General features: G+C 41.7%; 1 protein-coding gene across 2 annotated transcripts in view; it reads left to right on the forward strand.

The window, feature by feature from the left end:
• Positions 1 to 21,722, forward strand: part of plxna2 (plexin A2) — a 160,186-nt gene that overhangs the window by 88,528 nt on the left and 49,936 nt on the right. For both annotated transcript variants that reach the window (XM_005749017.1, XM_005749016.1), the window contains exons 5-11: positions 3,808 to 3,908; positions 12,910 to 13,033; positions 15,579 to 15,732; positions 17,801 to 17,897; positions 19,476 to 19,590; positions 20,650 to 20,850; positions 21,530 to 21,626. In XM_005749017.1, coding sequence (XP_005749074.1) covers positions 3,808 to 3,908; positions 12,910 to 13,033; positions 15,579 to 15,732; positions 17,801 to 17,897; positions 19,476 to 19,590; positions 20,650 to 20,850; positions 21,530 to 21,626 — 889 coding nt within the window. The remainder of the gene's footprint in view (positions 1 to 3,807; positions 3,909 to 12,909; positions 13,034 to 15,578; positions 15,733 to 17,800; positions 17,898 to 19,475; positions 19,591 to 20,649; positions 20,851 to 21,529; positions 21,627 to 21,722) is intronic.

Below are 21,722 nucleotides of genomic sequence, written 5' to 3' on the forward strand. Positions count from 1 at the left end.
CTCCTGTACTGCCTCCCTATCCATCACGGAAGTGCAGTGCATGACTTGCTCCCAGGACAGCAGAGCAGAAATGGAGTCACCATTCATTCTTAGTCACGGATTGTTTGGAACAAATGAGACTGTTCCTGCTGCTCTCTAATCAGCAAACACTGTAAGCCCCACTTGGGTGCCACATCCAAATGTTTCTGTCCCCTGTTATACTCCAAACAGCCTGGCAAAACACATTGGTTTGGTTTTTTTTAGTAATCCTAAAAGCAATGCCTCTTTTACTGAATACCACTACTTCTGTTTCAGTGCCACCAGACTATCAACTGTCTGTTTTTTGGGAGGTTTTTTGTCTTGAGTGCCACTGCAGCAAAAATAGTTGATTTTTATATTTTATAATCATACATAACAAAAGTTCACAATGTTAGTGGCCTCTAATGGCAGCAAGAGTTGCCCAGTACAGTTCACAAAAAAGATGTTCGGTGACGTTAAAAAATAACGCCCTTCTCAGTCCGCTGCAGTTGTATAATTTGATGGGTTAATAAAAATTTAGTATTTTTACATAAAAGAATATCCTGATGTTAAGGGTGGCCATTAATAATGCTAGCCAAATCTGTAGCTATACTTTCCTGTAAACAAAAACGCTCTTCTATTATAATAATGAAAGCTGAAGTCTTTTTTTTCAGCGTGAGGCTTTGAAAGAGAAGAAGCTGTTTTAACCTTAGACTGTGACTGTCAGTCACCCAGGTCGCTCCAGTATGCAGCCCTGCTGTAGCCGCTTTGGTTGAATAACCCCCTGCTAGGGTCATCTTAAGCTAGAATTTTATTAGCATTCATTTGAGTAGCGCACAGTGCATCTTTACTGACAATGTTCAGTTTACCTTATAGGTCAGCTGTGGCTATGAATGTGTTCTGGGAACCTAGAGGAAGAGAAAGTTTAAGGCATTATTAGATCACATGCAGGACTCTTGGTCTTCTTTGAAAACACAACAACAATCTGCACATCCGTTGCAGCGTTGTGCACGTGTGCATTCAAATACGCGCGCACACACACACACGCGCACAGACTCACAGTTGGAGAAGGGGCTTCATTGTGCAGCCCTGCTGTTTTGAGTGACTGTAGCGTGTGCTGGGCAACAGCTGCTGTGATCCCCCACTACCCTCCCACACCACATTCCCCTCACCTACACTCTGTGCTACTGGCCCATGCTGGTCTAAAACATCAATACCCTCGCAGCGACATAGACGCGCAATATTTATTTACAACACACATTTACAGTGCACATGAGTAGTCTCTTATTTTGTGTGCGTTTTTTTTTTTTGTTTTGTTTTTTCACTTCTCATCTTTTTGTTTTCTCTTTACCTCCCTCCCCTTCCTTTCTTATTATTCTCTGGCCTTTTTGTTCTTCAGTCTGTACTGTATCAGCTGACAGCCTTCTGTGTCTGTCAGTCTTTAAACACTGCTCCATAAGGGACACCCTAAGCTCCCCTCACTATTCTCTGACTTTCCCCCACTGACAGCTGTCTCTACAGTGTAACCCTTTCATGGGTCTGGGCCTCTGTGAAAGTAATAGTATAAAGTTTCAGCAGCCTCATGCATGTTTTGAGAAGGATCTGACGACTTTCTTTGGTTAAGAGAGATTCAGAGGCTTTGTGATATATACACACACAGACTGAGTTGCTGCTTCCTCAGCCAAGTCTAGTTCCTGGTGGGCTTGTTTGTCATCGGTTGCAGCTTCTGCTGCTGATGTGACCTCGTCTGCAGCTCATTACAGCATGCCACCTGTTTGTCCCGAAGCTAAGAAAGACACACACACAGACACACACAATAATAGAGTTTGTTGAATTGACAGGGGGTTAATCTAACTGGAGTGTCCATGGTGGAACTGCCACACAAACTGTCAACTTCCCACCGTGTCAGTGGCTTTCTTTGTCCTCTGGGCTTGTCTTTCTGTAGGACCAGGCAGACACTATGATGAGCTTCCGAGTAGCAAGCACTAAACAAAGAAAGAAAAATACACACTGGAACAGGTGTAGCTCACAGGTTTTACAGCATCTGACAGGTTTGCTGACTATAACTTTTCAGAATCCATGCAATAACAGATGCATGTTTCAAATTTTACTGTCAGCTCTTTGTAAATTTTCAACACTGTGTACCATAAAAGACAGGATTTTGATGAACACCCAGCTGTTATTTCTAACTGACGGTTAATTCCAGTCCATGGTTGCTAACAGCAATTATTATCACCCAGTTGTGAGTGATATGCACAGGGTCAAAAAACACTTAAAAGGTGCTATTTGCACCCTTAATTCGATCCATCACATTTTACAGAGGAGTCACTTATTAGGCATTGGTGTGATCCTGAGGTTTGCATCTGAACAGGGCAAACACTGTCAGAGCTAGCACTTATCATCCAACATGCCACTTGCCAAGAAATTGAAAGACATACAAAACTGGAAATGAATCTGTGTCAGACTCTAAAATTCACTGATTCAGCCCCCGCTTTTCTTATGCCATTTTCATCTGCTGAGCAGTATTGAGGTTTTCTGGCTTCATGTTACAGTAGATGTACATTTACAGGCGGACACCCACACACACACACACACAAGCGCACAGAAACCTTTGACTCTGAAGCCCTCCAAGCTAGACAGAAAGAAGGAAGGTCGTTCGAGACGGCAGCACCACATCAGACAGACAACTAGATTCAGATGCATAAACACTCATGCTCTTGTGTATATAAAACCTACCTGGAGATAAGTGTGTGTTACGTAGGCCCAGATTGTGGTGCACACTTTGGCAAAAACAAGCTGTGAAGTTTGTTCTTCTCCAGTGTGTTGTGTTTACATAGGTTATGGAACATCTCAACCCTGAATAAAACAATATCAGTCAAATCAAGTTCGTACAGTGAGCACTAGGATATTTTTTTTATTTATTTTTTTATGCGACTCTACTCAAATAGCACTGTGTGGGTTAGTGTGGTATGGGGGTGTGTTTGGTTTCCACTGGAAGCGCTTAATCATATCTATTGTTGCTGACACTTTCAACATGTAATACTGAAATACCAATTTTATTCCCTTGTCATATTTTTAAAAAAAACATTTACAGTACAGCTTTAATTGTTACTTTCCAGTTTTAACAGTCATGCCGCAGGCCTCTACTTTTTTTTAAATAACATTGATAATTTCAAAAAGTTTATCTTTTCTTTGTTTATTTTAGATATAGTTATAGTTATACTCTTCAATACACTTGACTCTAACTCTCTTCCTAACACATTTTACACTTGTGTCATCAAGTTGTACTTTGAACGCTCTCTTGAGAAAAACGTCTGTCACTCCTCCATGTGTTGGTGTGTTTGCACAGGCCATACCTAGGTGGACAGATGCCCCGGTGCAGACAAAAACCCATTGATGGCAGAAAAACAGATTTGTCTTGCCAACTGATCCCAGCTGTTCAGTAGTTTTTATGGCTTTAAGATAAAGGCAACAGTTGCTTGGGCAGTTGGCATCTCACACATCAGTATACAGAGGCGTAGTGTAGCCAAACATTTTGAGGCACATCATTCTCTGCAACAGGTCCACAACAAACAATAGCACTGTTTAATAGGGATGGAGGGGTAATGGTGCGTGTCACATTATTACATTTCATAACATAGATTAACTGTGTCAAAACATTGCACATTAATTAATAGTTTCACTGGCGTCTGTCTGTGTGGGACTGAGCATGCTCACACACAAACACATGCATACTCAGAGATCTTTGTTGTACATTTTGTAACGCTTTTCTGGCTGCACTGAGACAATGACGTTTTAATGTGTTTGCAGGTTACCCAAGTTCCCATCGAGTCATGTGAGCAATACGGGACATGTGGAGAGTGCCTGAGCTCTGGGGATCCACACTGTGGTTGGTGTGTTCTTCACAATATGTGAGTATCCCTGAGTAGCTGTCATGTCTATTTGCATCCATATGCCCATTTTCTACCAGTTATATGTATCCAGAACATGAGGGCAGTTGTCTGCTGTTTACCATGCACCGCTTCATATTTAGAGTGGTTTGTTGTGTTTGTTCATTTTTTTTCAGTTCAGACAGATTTTGTTAGATGTCTCTCAAAATGGCCCTCACTTTGCCCACGCAAAGGCAGACAGGTTATTTTCCTAATGTTTGTCTCTGATGAGATACAGTTTAAGGAAAGGAGACAGCATCTGACTGAAAATGGATAATTGTGCCTCAGAGATGGTTCAGAGCTTCTTGTTGCTGCCATTGTCATTGCAGCTTTATTCTGACATGACTTGATATTTACAGGAAATGATGCCATTCATGTTATATATGTTTGAATGGAATTTAAAAAGACAGGCAACAACAGACCAAAGAGATCAATCAGAAAGTTTAAAGATCATAGTATAAAGCGCTGAGAATACGCATAGAAAGCATGAGTGACACCTGCTGGAGCTCAATAATTACTGCAACAAAATTAACCTTCAAAATGACAGGAAGAAGGGAGAAACGGATGCGGGAAAAATATGCGTGTGCATGTATTCATCTGAAAAAGCAACTGATATGTGAATATTTAGATGAAACAATGTAAAAGAGTGGAATACAGACAATACTGAACAGTAAAAAAAAAAAAAAAGCTGAAAGATGTTCAGCTCTGACTCCCTCTCCTGCTTTGTTTCTTAAGTACACAGATTTTATTGGAGTTTTTTCTTAGTTACTGTGTCCCCATTTGAAGCCCCCCTAAATACAGACCCACTCTGTAAAGGTATAGCTGAATATTTGTGTGTGTGTCAAAGCACTGCTGCAATCATCATTATCATGATGGCAGCCCCTGCAAAGTGCACTTAAAGTAATTTACATCACTCCAAAGCTGGGACAGGACAAATAATTGCCTAGCGACAAGGTAATTCAGCATGTGCTTGCAAAGAGCAGGAGGGGCTGACGAAAGCTCTGTATTCTGTGCAGTCTGCGTGCCTTCACACAGGGATCATTTAACACAACATAAGCCTCCATGCTAGACTGCTAATCATATGCTTTTGTGTAGGTATGGTAGGGGATAGAATAATTCACGTTGATAGGAATCTGAGTCCACTGCATGTAAAAGGTGTTGGTCCTTAAAGGTGAATGGCTTTTGGAAGCCAGCTGTGATGAGGGAACAGCTGTTTGGTGTTTAAATTGCTTCTCGAGAAAATATGTGAGGGCTTACGTTTGAGTGGGTTCATGCATGTGTCAGTGCACATGGGGTCGATTTTTATGTACATGCACAAACACTCATGTGGATCACTGTACTGTACTGTTGGGAGAAAAGGTCAGCACCCTGATTTGCGTAAGATCAGCCATCTGTCCTCTCAATACAGCGAACGGTTTTGCCACCTGTCTCTGATCCTAATCCCCCTTTCTCTAGCCTGACCCTGCAAAGAGTATCGCAGGACCCCTGTCAGCTTTAGCTATGCTGCCGCAGAGAGGAAAAAAAGTTACTTGGAGAATGGTTAGCTTTTCTCTCTGTTGCATTTTCAGGCCTCCATATGGTTCCGCCCACAAATGTATTGAAAGAGCTACGATTTCTGCAACAGTTCTAACGTGAAATATCGGTTTTGGTGCTTATATCCAGCTTCTGCATGATAAACACAGCATAAATACCTGGTGAAAAAAAAGACAGATGGTTACAAAAAAGATTCTACAAAGTTTACAATTTGTCCACCTTTTGGCAAAGGTGGCACAAAAAGAAGATGCAACAAACACTGAAGCAAGTATTTTTTGAATATGTCTTGACATAGCATTGCCTTATTCAGCCTGTTCTTTCATGCACAAAGCCGACGTGCCACCACTCACAATTACACGCCTCTGTCAACACAGCAGCTCATATATATACGTCATCAGACAGGGAAACCTCAGAAAAAGCAGAAAAATGTCATCTCGTGTTGTTAGCTGCAATGAATTATGAGTGTTGCTTGAGTGCTTAGGAGATGATGTAATCTTGTCCACTTCGACTACTTCATCAAAACACCCACTTATTAACTGAAAGCCAAGAAATTTGTACAGGATTTTAAATGAAACATACATAATTGCACAGCATAAAAAGGATAACAATTATCTATAAACCAGTTTGTGGCTTTAGTGTAGTTAGCGTGGTGACATGAATGCACAATATAACTGACAATTAAAGAAGATATTTGTCAAATACCACTAAGGAAAAGCAGCTGCACCCTTCTGGTGAAGCACCCCCCTCATCCCAGACACCCAGAAATTAAATTTCTTGCCAGCCTTCTTTCTTTCCTCAGCTGTGATTCCTCTTCCATCATCCCCCCGTTTCCCTCAATTTTTCCAATTCTCTGTCATCCATGTCTAAGCCATTGTTGATTTTGTGAAATTATCTTTCCCTCTTTCCATGTTTGCATCTTCCCCACTACCCAAATAGCAAAGCTAGTCTCTAAACTATTCAACTCTACTGATCTCCTCAGCCCAGTGTGGCTCACTGCTGTCTCCTATTTAGACACTCTCCCCTCTGGAATCAGCCCTTCCACACTCCAGAGATGGTTGGCTTGCCACATATAAACACCCCTTGCTTTGATCACCCTCCTCCTTCCTTCTACAGCTGTCATCCACGATATCCATCCTCTTTTCTTCTCCAACTCCTGCCCCGCAACCCACTACTATTTTCTTTATGTTTGCATGTGCATGCTCATTGAAGTGCGGCATTCTAAGGTGGCTAATTAGGAACACGGAGAGACATTAGTTTGGCTAGCAATGATGAGGAGGAGAGAATGTTGCAGAGGGAGAGGGAGGCACTGAGATGACCAGAAGTGGCATTTCTGTCTTCCCTGTCTTTCTACTCTCTTTCTTCTTCCTCTGATCCAATGTGGTGTGAGACTCTAAAGTCCTTTAATTACCAGCAGCTGCTAGGCATTCACTGAATGCATGAAGACCAAAAAGGGAAAAAAAGAGTGAGGATAAGAATGAGCAGGGAAGAATGAAAGAGGGAGAGAGTGTTTGATGCTCTCGTACACTCATCGGCCGACAAAACGGAGCAGCATTTTGATTGCTGCTCAAAGGGAGCTCATCATCTCGAGCGCTCTTCAGTCGCTGTCCTGTGAATGGGTAGTTCAGCCTTCGTCTGACCACAATCCAAAAACATGGCGTTATGGTGATGCTCCCCTCCCGCCCCCCTTCCCTCTCCCTCCCTTAGCCTGCATCTCGCTGCTGTTAGATTAGCTCTCTAATCATGCCCAAAAGAGGCTTTTCCATCTCAAAATGTCCCATATCACTCCGTCTCTTTCCATCCTCTCAACTCACTCCAACATTCCGGGAGAGGCTGAATGGTTTTGTTGAGATTTGTCAGGATTAGTAACAAGTTTGAGTTATGTCCAAAAGGGTACCAGGTTCAAGGTTAAATTTTTTACCATTATAATATTAAATAATGTTTGCAGTATTACTAATGTTGTAATCAGTGACTGGTTGCGGTAATGTATTATAAGCATGAGGAATTCCGTTCTCTGTGTCAAAATGAGTGTTTGTTGTGAGGGTGACAGCTTAAAGGGTAGAAGTATAGTAGACTCCAGCAGAGAATGAGTCAGCATTTTATTCTGAGTAGAATAATATGTCACTACTACACGGCATTAGTGTCTGACTGTATGTGGCTAATCCACCCAAATCTGTTTCAGTAAACCACAAAACAGTTTGGGTCAGGTACCTGCCTGTCTACCTGTCTAGCAGTGGATCTATTGGGTCCTGTGGCTCAGGGAATGGGACCTCTCTGGACTGGGCTTGTTCCTTTGCATCCTGTTGTTGCTCATTTGAATCGTGACCTCGGAAGTTTGGTTGGCGGTCATGCTCGGGAATCAAATTTGACTTTTTAAGCTGTTTTTATGATGTAGTAGTCCATATAATCTTCCTTGGGAATATTATTGCCTTTGGGGGTTGTGAATGGCCTGCAACAGTAGGTAACACCCATGCAAATATCAATACCAAAGGCTTTCCAGCTGGGCGGTACAGTGTAACAAGAGGATTAGTATTATTTACTTTTCTGTCATTGGTTTTAAAGTTGTGGGTGCTCAGCATATATTGAAGCAGGAAACATCAACCTAGAAAATAGTCATATTTGGCGTTGCATGCATGTTTGCTAAAACACACACACAGACACACACACACACAAAACCCCACAAACTTATTTCTTAAATTATTGTTCCCTAGTTTATGTGGCATGTTTATTACTTCGCTGCAAATTGTGTCACCCAACGACCATAAAATTTCCTCTAATTTCACAGTGGCAACACCAATTAGACTAGCAATGAAAATGGCTGCCTCAGTCCATTGTGAATGTCAGATTGTGTGTCTAATGGCCAACTCATCAGCCAAAGCCTCAGTTAGCAGTCAGGGGGAAGCTGCATCCATCTTCCCAATTGTGCCTAATGAGATATCGATCACAAACATGCAGATCTATCGATATTTCCATAGATTCCTAGCAACTAGAGCTAATACAGGTTGGCAACATGCAGAAATACTGCACCAGTGTGTACAGTATATGTAGGCAGGCAACATATTATACAGTTAATGATCCTAACAACCTACTGTGTATCTCTTGCTTGCTCATTGATTTTCTTTTTGAGATGCTTCCGTCTCTGCAATGCTTCCACTGACTTTTTCCCTTTTTCTCTTTTTCTCTCTGCTCAGCCCACACAAGAAAAGCTATAGCTTGATGCTGAGCACTGAGGAACGGTCTCTTTATAAATTCTCTGGGTTTGCATAAACCTTGACATGTTTGTTCATCTGACCATGGGTGCTCTACTGTTCTTGTTTTGTATAAACACACTGAATTTACACCACAGTAGTTTCAAGATCTTCAAGATACACTGAATGAGATGTGGTCTTGATGTGTTCTGGGTCCTTTGGGCAGTGCCCTGCTGTGACATTATCAGTCACCACTGGAGACAGGCTAAGAGCTACAGTGGTTGGGTTGACCCCTGACATGAACTCTGGGTTTCAAAGTACATGTCAGCCAAAGCCCTGAGGAGTTTACTATTTCCCTTTTCACTTCCTTTAGTACTTCTTGAAGTTTAAATGTATTCCTATACTTTAAAAATGGACCAGTAAGAAACAAATGGACTGGATAAGTTCAAGTGAGGATAAAACACTGAAGAAGGGGTGTGCAGCTATGTGTGTGTCACACAGAGAGCAACCCAGCACAGTACAGCACAGCCTGACATATCCCTGCTCACCTATTGAGTCTGCTTTTCATATTAAGAAGCCAAAGACCCAGTGCAGTCAGCCTTTATGCACATTTACATTAACAAGTTTATTTGATGAAGCACACAGTCCCCAGTCTAGGTTCCCATTCAAAGCAAATCCTGCCAGCAATTCTCTAACATTATGGGTTGCCTCTTAAAACTAGTAAAGCTTTGTTAAGCTCATCAAATATTCAATATACATCCAGTTAAGTCTCTCTGTACATCCTTTATAGCTTCCCGCTGTACTCCTTTCCCCAATCCCCCTGCCCTGCCACCAAAGCATGCCTGTTGTGCTTTTAAATTCCGCAGCCTTATGTCGTCTGTCTCTCATGAGGGGAGGTGGAACGGGAAGGTGATTTTAAAGTGGCTCCCCCTCTGTTCTCTCCTCCTGTTTTTAAACACGGTGCTCACACCAAGAGCTACAATCAGACAGGTCTTCACATTGAAGATGTTGTAGGGGAAAGGGAGGAGGGATGGAAGGACGGCAATCTTTCCCGGTGGCCTGGCTCTCCTGCTCTCTGCTGTCAAGACCATAGTGTGTGCATACGTGTGTTTATGTTATTATTCGATGCTGTCTATTAAATGTGTGAAAGATTAAGTGCAAGGCACTGTATGCTATTATGCACATGTAATTTCCAGAGGGTTTGAGTATACATGATTTGTATGTGGCCATGCCCTCGTATGTGTCTGTTTTAGTTTGTATGCAGGGATGATGCTCTCTACCAGTCGTGCGTCTGTGTGTCTGTCAAGACAAGGTGGAGAAGAGATGACGGTGTAATTTCCTCTCCAAGGCAACAGAATAAGATGCAGACATTGGTGGAATGGACCCCAATTTCTGGCGTCTGCTATCCTAACCCCTACCAACTATAGAAATTGCTTCCTCGGCCAACACTACACCTTACACTGTACATTAGATATAAGTTTCTAAAAGTGAATTAGATTGCAAATACTATGTCAGATTTACACCCTGAACAACGGTGTAGCCCGAACACACTGCTACAATAGTAAACAATATTCTCCACTCAATTTTAGGGTGCATTTTAGCAACTCACCTCCCATGGTTGCACAAAATGGGACTGCCACTCACAACTTCTTTTGTATTCTGCAGAAGACTTGTTGATACCAGAGAGAGCTAATGATGGTGCATGCAGCTACTTCAGCACCCTGGACAGGGCTTAAGGAGCCTAACCAAAATCTGACGCCGCTAGCTCTGGCTGGAATAAAATAGTTTTCAGTTGCTTATTACAGGAAATTGAAAAAGATAAACATATTTGTCCATCTTTGCATACGGAAGATGTGCATTAGAGAACACTTGTTGTATGAAGTGATGGGACACTAAGCATGAGTGAAACTACTGACTGACAGGAGAAAAAGGGAGATCTACAAGGCAGGAGGTCAGAAGGGGGAATATGAGGAAGGCAGGATTGTAGTCAACACTCAGTGGCATGCACTTCAGCTAATGAGAGAGGCAAGGGGTCAGCTTCTAACTACACAGAGATAATGGCCATCTCCTGAAACCATGGCAACAGCTGCCATCCTGCACGCCTTCCACCCCCGCTGCCTCACCCCCTTGCTGCGCTCTCATCTTACTTCACCCCACTGAAATGAATTTTATTTAAAAAAAAAAAAGAGAGAGAGAGAGAGAGAGATTCACATTGAGGAAAATCAATGCAGAGCTTTTTGTCAGTTAATGACTGCCCAGGTTTTTGCATCTGTACCCATACAGCTTGGAGACATGCATAAAACATCGTGCCGCAGCCCACACCTGAAAGCACATTAAGTATCATTTTCTCCTGCCATTGTGAATGTAAAAGAATCACCAAATTGCAGGCAGAGTAATACCTTGCCTAAGAAAGGTGTACTAATTTCAACTTGTATTAGAATAAGACAAAAAGGAGTGTCTTGGGCCGATAATAGCGAGAGAGACGGAGGGGAAGAGAAAGACCGAGGCAAATGAACCAGCGGTGCGGTCAAATGTGTAAAATGAAAAGGTAAAGTAAGAAAAAAACCATCAATATTAAAAAGTATAGTTACCAAAGTAGTGAAGGGGAAAAGCAGGTGATCATCATCAAAAAGTGCTGCAGTGACCCTCCTTTCCCAGTGGGAGATTTCTCACTACTATAATAATTCCACACTTTTCTGCTCTCTAAATTCCCTAGGGAGTGCTTGGAATATTAGTGTGTGTGTGTGTGTGTGTGTGTGTGTGTGTGTGTGTGTGTGTGTGTGTGTGTGTGTGTGTGTGTGTGTGTGTCTTGGTGTGCCTAGTAGTGTGGACTTCTGACAACATAATTGCACACAGAGGCTGTGGATGAAGATGTAGCTTAGAGTCAGTATATGTGAGAGTATGTGGTTAAGAAGCATGATACGGCGCAGAGCACACGGTGCGGAGCACACAGTGCAACACACAACACACACACGCACAGAGCAACCAGGAGAGAATAGCAGAGCTTGTAGTGGCACATCAGCACCATGGACAGCAGCTGACCCTTTAGAGTCCAATTAGAGCTACTGTGACCAGTCAGCCAGTTAGCCAGACACTATAACTGGGTTGGATGAGGATAGAGAGGCTTTGGTGTAATGGGATGGAGAGACCGCACAGTTTTAATAAGTGGTGGGAGGTGGCACAGTTTTAATGAGAGATGTGGCAGTTTCTTGTGATACTTGATACGCAGTCTGACCATTAAGATCTCTTATGAGAGAACGCCTTGTAATTTGTACTAGTTACATCTACAGAGTTATGCTGAGATTGAAGGAAGCAATCTAGCTGTGTTCTGCATCCACTTCTGTGCCACCACTTGTCGCTGCAGTTTATTGGGAATGCATAGCCAGTCACCTACATGTTTATAATAGAGATCAGCTGTTATTAATGATGTGAGTTTCATAAGATATCTTTGAGAATGAGCTATTTTGTAACTGGTTTTTTTTAACCAATCCAATAAGACAGCAAAAATGTTTAAAATAATTTTTCAGCCTGCCATCTGTTTAGCGGAACAAGAGAGAAACACAGTCTGTTAACAGCAACATAACTTGTAGCCAGAATGTAGAGCATGTCACATTTACAGCCTTGATCATCACAAAATAAACAAATCTGGATGACTAACACAGAAAAGCACAAAACAAGGAAAAGTGAGCAAAGAAGCCCCAAGGGTTTGGTGTGATTTTTATTTTTTTTTGTAGGTTATTACTGATCTGTTCAGATGTCCTAAAACAAGCATGGGAAACATCGAAAGGTGGATGATTATGGACTCGTAAGTGCCCATATAGTGGCTGGTGACAAAAGTTGGCTATTAATGTGTTGAGACAGTGACAGTGTTACATCTCCCTACAGCACTGCTGCGGGATATTTGTTTTATTTCTGTTACAGCATTGTTTAATATTCCTTTCCCTACACAGTCTTCACCATCTTTGACAATCCTCATGCTTCCTTTCTTCCATCTGTTTTTGGAAGGAGTTTAAAATTGTCACAATTTCTCATTTTCCCTCCAGTCATAATTGTTACATTATAATTGTAATTTTCATTTTCACATATTTTCATTGCATATCCCTTTGGCGGCACTTTTTTTTTTCTTGTAACTTTTTATTCATGGAATAAGTTGTTTTTCCTCTATTTCCTATCATATCCGACGCGCATATTTTTTCAGTGCTGTATAATATCACTGATGGCATTGAAAAGCAAATATCAGTAACTTCTTTCTACTCTCTGTTCAGATGCTCTCAAAGGAATCGATGTGAACGTGCGGATGAGCCGTACCGTTTTGCTGCTTCGCTCAATCAGTGTGTGAAGGCAACCGTGTATCCAGACAGCATTGCAGTCTCAGAACCTAGCGTACATGTAAGTCTGCACACAAACAAACACGCACTCGCTCACACATATGCATAATCCTACACACAGTATACAACATACCTGCAATATCAACCACTGCTTGCAAAGTCAAAAATGAAAAATTAGCTGCTATCTACGTATTTCCAACCCACGCAACAAAAGCAGAAGTTTTTAAACGATCCCACATAGCTGTTCATCTAGTCTTGAGTTTGGTTGATGCATAAACATTAGATGGGAAGGTTCATAAGGGCTTTATGTGGGCGTTTCAGCATACATATGCTCACTTTTTACAGAGCAGTCAATATGTGTGCCAAGACATGTTTGTGTGGGTGGGTGTGTAGGCGTTAAAGTTGTCCGAGTGCAGTTGAGTACAGTACAGTATTTCTACACGGATTCAGTAAAAGCACGCAAAGATCAACAGTGAAAGGATCTGCCTGTCCAGATTCTGGAGATTGTTGTACATCTATGCACAATCCACACTGTTAGTGAGTCATTTTATGCACATCCTGTTCAGAAAAATGTCTTTGGTTTGAAATGGTATGAGATGTAAGACACTGACTTATAGATGTATTAGGATACATGAAATACTTTTGTGCTGTTAAGAACCATTTCAGTGGACTAAAATGTGAATCTTTAAGCTGAGAGTAGCTGCATTACAGATTTTTAAATGATTTCTTGGGATTTTATTGCAAGTAAAAAACCAAGAACCAAGAAGATCTCTTTAGCACGCCTCTCCAGACATCTTTATAGATTAATTGACAACACATTTTCTTCCATGTATTTTGGTGAGCTGACCTTTTAATTTATGTGGTTAAACATAAAAAAAATAAAGATCTTGTTAACATGCAGTTGGCTCTTGCACTGACTCACCCTGCACCACATTATATCTCACCCTCAAGCCAATGCTCAGCATACCTGGCCCCCGTTGTCCACTTTGCAAACAGCAGTTTATTACATTTTAACAGTTTCACCAACCCCCCCGTTTTGCTGTCATATCAGAAACGGGGTCATCTGACCAACCACAAAACACTCAAATTCACACAGTTCACAAATTCCACAGGGGTAGACTGCTATCACCATGACAACGCAGCTTCTTGAAGTGGGCACCAGGACAGATAGAAAAGGCAGTGAAAACAATGAAATTACCTTTGCTGAAATCTGCAACCAATTATGGTGACTGCCAAGCAGCAAAAACCCCCACCACCATCGTGGTGAAAGGAAGCCAGCAAACGAAAAGAGCAAAATCTTAACTCTCAGAAACAAGCTTATTTTGTGCAATAGCTTACTGTGTCTGTGTTTTTGTGTGTGAGACAATTTCTGCATAAGCAATTTTTGAGTGTTTATCTGTATATGTGTGTCTGAGGACGATGAGAGCTAATTATTGTAAGAGAGGTTACTCGGGGAATTCTGCATTGAACAAAAGACATTGATTGCTGTGATTGCTGTAATCAAGGATCTCTCTGACACCTCAGAGTGAAGCAACACAAACATGGTGAAAGTAAAACAGGGAAAGACAAGAGGTCCTCAGCAGTAAAAAAAATAAAAGAAATCATCCATCCTCTTGATGGGTAACAGAACAAGCCAGCTAACGAGGGAGGCAGTGTAGTCAGCCACTGAGACAGTCAGCATCTCTTAAAAGACCTACAGTTAAGCTGCTCAGCTGCCTTGCCTGTCCCAGTAGCCCTGCGGTGTTTAGTGAGAGGCAGATAAAACAAAGAGAAACTTCAAACGGTATGGCCCAAAAATAACAGCTAATGGAACAAGGCTGTGAAATGCCATGGTGATAATTATCCAGACTGCCTCTCTTGGCTAGAGAGCCAGATCACACACCCTGCACAGAATACATTTATTTATAGGAACAGCAGCTGAATGCTCCAGCCACAGTGTCACTGCTCTCCAGAGAATGACTTCAATCGCCTTTATGTGCATCGGCACTTGTGTAGTGCATCTCATATGTGAGTGTCTCTGTGTGTATTTTTTCCTGTATCTGTCTCACCTTCTAAATACTAAAGAAAGGTAAAAGAAAAAGTAGAATTTGCCATGTGATATTTTTTCCCCATTTTTTCCTCCATGTAGCTTCTACTGCTTCTGAGTGGGTCATGATATTTACCTCTGGAATGATGCCTTCTAGGAACAAATAAGATTAGCTTCTAAATAAACCTTTTTTCCCTTATTATGCTGTTTTTAAGATGCAGAAACGGTTCTTGGCAAAGTGGACGGACAGCTTTGCCAACAGCAGTGTTTTCTTTTCTCATCCTGACTAGAGCTGCTGAATTTAAGCCACTGTCTCCTTTTATAATTTCATCTCAGATTTTCATGTCTTGTTTATCAAAGATGCAACTGTTAATGTTGGTTATGTGTTTTCCCCTATTTATCTGATGTATCACGCATTAGTCTTCTAAATCAGCTCCAGGTATGGGGAAGTTTTAGGGAATTTTTACCAATTTTTTATCTGTTTTCATTAGTGTTAGTGTCCATTTTGATCCATTCTCAAAAAAATGTGTACAACAAACTTCATTACTAAGAACATTGTCATGTCTCACACCATCTGCAGCTGCTAGTGAAGGTGAGCGACGTTCCAGACCTTTCTGCCGGCATCACCTGCTCGTTTGGCAACTTGACAGAAGTAGAGGGCCAGGTCAATGGCAACCAGATACTCTGCAAATCTCCTGCTGCTAAAGATGTCCCCCTCATCCCCACTGACCAAGGTAGATACAGAAAACAGACACACATATATTACCATGTATGCAATGCCAGCTGATGAATGGCTTAGTTGTGAAAATGCTTATTTTCCTGTGCAGTCAACAATACGCTCATCAAAACACAGCCTTTGCTGGATTCTGATATGTCCCTCCCTCTCATTTACAAATCTCTGGGCTAACTGTTCAGCTGCACGTGTACAAACTCTGAAACATATTTAGTGATCCAGCACTCCCAGTTTATTCAGGGGCTGTCTAAATAACAAGCACCCACAGGATTCAGGTTGTTTTGCTATGAACTGTGCTAACACATGACCCCGGCTACTTTAAATCTGCTTGAGGATCCAAATTAGATCCCCTGGCCTGTGGTCCAGCTACATTGCACTTAATGTCTGGCCTTAGATTTGCCTAATAGGGGATGGACTAACACTAGTCCATGGTCTAACCGTAGACCATTCCCTATGGTCTACTCTTCAGTCAGGGATCAATTAGAGGGAGTAAGTTGATTTGATGGATTCCAGTCTTTGCATAGCCAAGGCATAGACAGTTTGCTCTTTACCTCCACTGGTACCTGATGAATTTGAAAGTTTGAAATTGGCTAATTTTATTGAACTCCACAAAACAAGCATGTCACATGACACCTTCTTTGGAATAAACAAGGAAGACTGCTTTTAGATTTGGTGTAAAGGTATGCCAATAACCTCTCTTATATGATTGTTGGAAATCTCATGAACTTCTATTGTAAATACAGGGCACAAATATATCACTCTGGATCAGGCATTCATTTATTTGCAAATGCGTATATCATTGTGAATATTAACATCTGTTGTTTGACAATAAATGCCTCTTGTTTGCAAGGAAAGATGGCTGCAGGATAACAAAACTAAACTGCCTGAATAATATATAATATGCAGTGTATGGAAGTCAATGTGTGTTTTTGGGGGGTTGGTAATCCTCTTTCCTGTGAGTAAATGACAGACCTGTTTGCCCAGAACTCCCATGGGGACAAGTGCATCAGGCACTAATATGAATGTTCTCCCCCAGGTAAATGTCAGCCAATCCCCCCTGTAAGACCTTCCTCCATCCATCAAGCTATCCAGCCAGCTGTTTATACCTTTGTTTTTACTTCACATGCTTTCCCCTGAGGCCACCTCCTCCTGACCTCCATCACCTGTCCCCCTAGCAAGTCTTCTGTCTGTTGCACATCAACACTGATTGTGCCGTGGTGACTTGATCTGAGGAGAACAGAGGAAAGAAAGGAGAAAGGAAGAGGGGGAGGGGAGATCAAGACTTGGAAGGTGGAGACTGATGGAAAATACAGGAGAGAGGCCAAATTAAAATACAATTATGTGAAGGGGCAGGAGAAGAGGTCAGGATAAACTGTGAAGACACTGAACTCGTTAAAGAAAATAGCTGGCACCCTTGTCCACTAAATAAAATGGTCTTAGATGAAGTTTTGTGCAGATATGACCTCTATATGACTTTATCAGATCCTGTGAGACAAATATGTACTAGTAGAAGTCTGTTATGTGCCTGCTATAGAGACTTGTGTGAAACAAATCCTGATTCCCAACAGGTGCTGTGGAGAGAACAGAGCACTAAGGGTCAGTCAGCCCTCCTACTCACTGAATGTCATCTGAAATTCAGGCTGCTCGACACATACAAACAGACACTTGCACATATTTATGGAGCTGGTGTTCTGATAGAGAGAGATAATGTGGCTTTTTTTTTTCACAAAACACAGTCAGAGCTCTGTTCAGCAAAGTGAAGGTAAATAAATTTGGATCTGATTAAATGGTTCTGTATGAGATTGAAATTCAGGTATTTAATTTTCACAGGCTCAATGCAAGCAGTATTCCTTCATGTTACATATTTAAATATATGCAATACTACACAAGAAATACCTTTCTAAGTGATGTGTGTATGTGTGCTAACAACCTTCGTTTCAAAAATATTAATAAGCCTAAAACTAAAATCAGTCTGCTGTTCACAACTACGCAAACAATGCGAACATATTCACTGCTCTGTAACAGTAAAAGATTAAATAAAGGTTGATGTCGTGTCTCCTCTCTTTCAGATTGGTCTGGCGTTGAACTGAGGTTGAATTCTAAGGAGACCGGTCAGATGCTTATCAGCACAGAGGTCAAATTTTACAACTGCAGTGTCCACCAACTGTGAGTATCGCTCTCTGAGTCCATTCATTTTCTTTTTTTGACAAGAACAATGCCCAGAGCTGCTGCCCGAAACCACCGAATCAGTGCTGTGGGACTTTAATCACTATTTGTCTTTAACGTTAGCCTGCCCCAGTCCCCTAAAAATATCCCCTGTAAAAATTAATGTAATCTGATCGCTTGCTGTTCCCCGCGGTCCACACAGGAAGAATCTGTGTTGTGTTGTTAATGAAGCATTCTTTTCAAACATGCTGAACTACAAAACACTCTGCTTTCTGCCTAACAGGCCTTCTGTGGGGATTTCATGCCCATTTTCATGCCATGTCTGTCCCTGATTGAGTGATGTTGAATTGAATCCCTGGATTGGAGATCTTAGTGTCTGCGGTGCCTTTGCAATTGCTTGCTTCATTCCAGTGTGGCAGATTCTGTTTGTGTGAGATTCAAAGGCCTCATTGACTTGGGAGTATCACTGAATTGAGAGTAGTTGAGAAAGGGTATCACAGGGGTTCAGGAATCCTACCATGTCAAATTATCCTTTGACTCTCCCCTTGACATTAAAACAAAATGTTTTAGCCATTGTCTCCTTTGCTAGATAAAAGCAGGCAGTGTTACTCTGCATCTCTCTCTTCGTGTTTTGTCTCCTTTCTCTTCATATTGCTGTTTGAGAACCTTGCCTGAGTAGCACAGAATGCAATTACCAACTCTCACATCAGCTCAGTTAATCACTGATGACAAACAGAGTGCACACAGCCACACACGCGAAGAAATATGCATACATTTGAAAAGGGCATACACCATCCTTTCAGTAATGCCACCTCCTGTTACTTCCCTCTTATTGCACATATCGTTCCCTGTACATTCCTGATAGCGAATCAGCCCGATTCATTCAAATTAGGCTTCTTGACAGAGATCACTCTGATGATTTTTGCCTCAGTGATAATATTTCACAATGAGCATATGTGCAAAAAGGAGACAACGGAAGAGAGAACCAGTTGTGACAACCCCCCCAGCCCACCCCTTTTGAACAACTGCTCAAAAATACATAGCACAGTAAAATCTCATCACAGTCTATTAAAAGTGAGTGCTGTGCTTGCCTTGGTTTGCTTTAGTAACATGCAGAATAGCATGTCTTGTACCTAGTATTTTCCCATCAACTGGTTTTCTTTGGCCATTCTTGTTTTGACTCATCTCACCTTCTGTTCATCTATATAGTTTCTATATACAGTGTTGGAAAGTGCACGTTTATCCTCATTACTGCTATCTTACTAGTATAACACTCCACCTCTCCATCTCTCTCTTTCTTATTGTGATTGTGGTGTCCTATTCACACATGTCACACGTATTAATATATGGTAGAGGAAAATGTATGCAGGGAGAATTTGGCCTAGCAGCTATTAGGTACTGTGCCAACCACAAGGGCACAACAACAGCAGGTGCCCACTTGGGACATGAACTCATTTCCTATGTGGCACTTCCCCCTACTTTGGCAAACTCGTTGTCCCTCCTTGACTGCACTGTTCTTGTTTTTTCCCCCCCTTTCACTCAGTGTGTGCGCATGTGTGTGTTTGTGTGTTCCTGCAGGTGTCTGTCATGTGTGAACAGTGCCTTCCGGTGCCACTGGTGCAAATACCGCAACTTGTGCACCCATGACCCCTCCAGCTGTTCCTTCCAGGAGGGACGGGTCAACGCTTCTGAGGTTGGTGGAGCACACATGGACTTATAACCTAATCCATCTTTTCCTCTCTCTCTTTCACCCTTCCTTTTGCATATTTGCACTTGGTTTCTTTCTACCTGCCTCCTGCACTGCGTTTCAGCTCTGTGTCAGCCTCGGGGCATGTCTTCAGAAAGACAGCCATCTAAGCTTTTCTATTTCTGAAGTGGTGCTACTCATTCAGAGCTCTTGTTCTCTGCAATAGCAATTAACAGTCTATTATCCTTGGAGTTACTGAGCTTAACATGTCTTAACAATGACACAAGATCATTTTGACCACATCAGTAATGATCACTATGTCACTAGCTATGCACATTTACACTACTGGGATTTTAAGTGTTTGCCTTTATTCATTTAAACCCATTCACTTGTATTAAAAGAAACTTGTTAATAATCCCTCTTCTGTACATATATGAGTAGCCTGCTTGCATTGCTTCAGTTCATATGTATTTGCTGTGCATGGCACACAGAGCTTCAGTGGTAAGATTAGATGCAGTACTCACAATTATGAATTAAGACCAGCCTTTCTCTATGACATCAGGAACAGCTATTTTATTTTAGCAACCCTACAATCTAAAGGTATATTTGAATATCGCCTTATGATATTGTATCTATGCTTTAATTGACTTGAGATGTAAAGATTCACAAAGCTAAAGGCCATTAAGAGTGAAGCTTCATTGTGTAAAGCCATAAAGGCAGTTTTCTCAGAGTATTTCAAATAGCAACGACCTCCATTATTACTGAATACTTTAAACCACTGACTACTGATACCATTCTCAGTTTTGACGAATTGAGCAGTTTCATAATTCCTCTCTTGAGAATGTGTATTTCAACGCAGCTCATAGCTTTCCAAGGTCACAGAAATCAGTTATAAATTCTAACTTAGAATTAATCTCCACATTAATTCCACATATTGTGTTTCCTACTTATAATCATCCTCCTTTTTCACCATTATTGCAAAGTTCTTTTGTTCTCCTTCTCTTGCTAAACATGAAAGTGGAACGTTTTTCTTTTTTGTGGACCCTCTCTGCTTTATCCTTCCAGGACTGTCCCCAGCTAGTGCGCTCTGAGGAAATTCTGATCCCAGCAGGCGAGGTGAAGCCTATAACCCTGAAGGCCAAGAATCTGCCACAGCCCCAGTCTGGCCAGCGGGGCTATGAGTGCGTCCTGCACATCCAGGGGGTCAGCCACCGAGTCACTGCCCTCCGCTTCAACAGCTCCAGTGTACAGTGCCAGAACAGTTCGGTAGGTTGTGCGGTGCCTTTTCACATTGAGACAATATTAGTGCAATTGATGATGTGTAATTTGATTTGTCTGTAATTCTCCATTATATAATTACGCACACATTTTAAATACTGTATACAAAAACAGATAATAGCCTGAATCCCATACCATGTGTATGCTTGTGTGTGTGTGTATGTTATTTAGTTAGTGGAGAAATAGTAGCCATCATCATAGATAATTATACAGAAGAAGACTGTAGCACGAGTCTGCCTTCAGAAGTCAATATACTGCTGACGTCTGTAGTATATTCCCAGAGGTACCACAGGCATGCATGTTTTACTTTCCAGTCTTTCGCTCTCCCCTGCACACACACAAACACAAACACAAAAACACACTTGGGCAATGAAAGTCAGGCTAGAATTAAGCGCATGGGAGGCAGTTAAGCACAGCATCAATAAAGGCCAGAGGGAAGCTCAAGCTCCTGCCCAGCTGTCCCATATCTTGTGGCTTTTCACTTTGTCAGCTCCTCAGATACTGAGATGATGTAAGTATGGGGTAATATTGGAAGGACACAGTACTGTCTCCACTTGGGTTCACGGGGATTCAAATTCCCAGACTTCCCATTGAAATCCTCCTCTCTTTTCTGCTTCTATCCCAATCTCTATCTCTTTCTCCCTCTTCATCACTCTGTGGCCTCTAGTATCTGTATGAAGGAATGAAAATCAGTGAGCTTCCTGTGGATTTCTCAGTGGTGTGGAACGGCAACTTTATTATTGACAACCCAGAAAATATTAAAGGTAAGAAGAAAAGATGCTGATGTCAATATCTGCTAGAAAATAGGATGGACGCTGTCATTTTTGGGATATTTTTGTTGGTGCAAATATTCCATTTTT

The sequence above is a fragment of the Pundamilia nyererei genome, unplaced genomic scaffold, assembly GCF_000239375.1.
Source record: "Pundamilia nyererei isolate P.nyererei 1_Seehausen unplaced genomic scaffold, PunNye1.0 scaffold00235, whole genome shotgun sequence".
Taxonomy (NCBI): Eukaryota; Metazoa; Chordata; class Actinopteri; order Cichliformes; family Cichlidae; genus Pundamilia; species Pundamilia nyererei.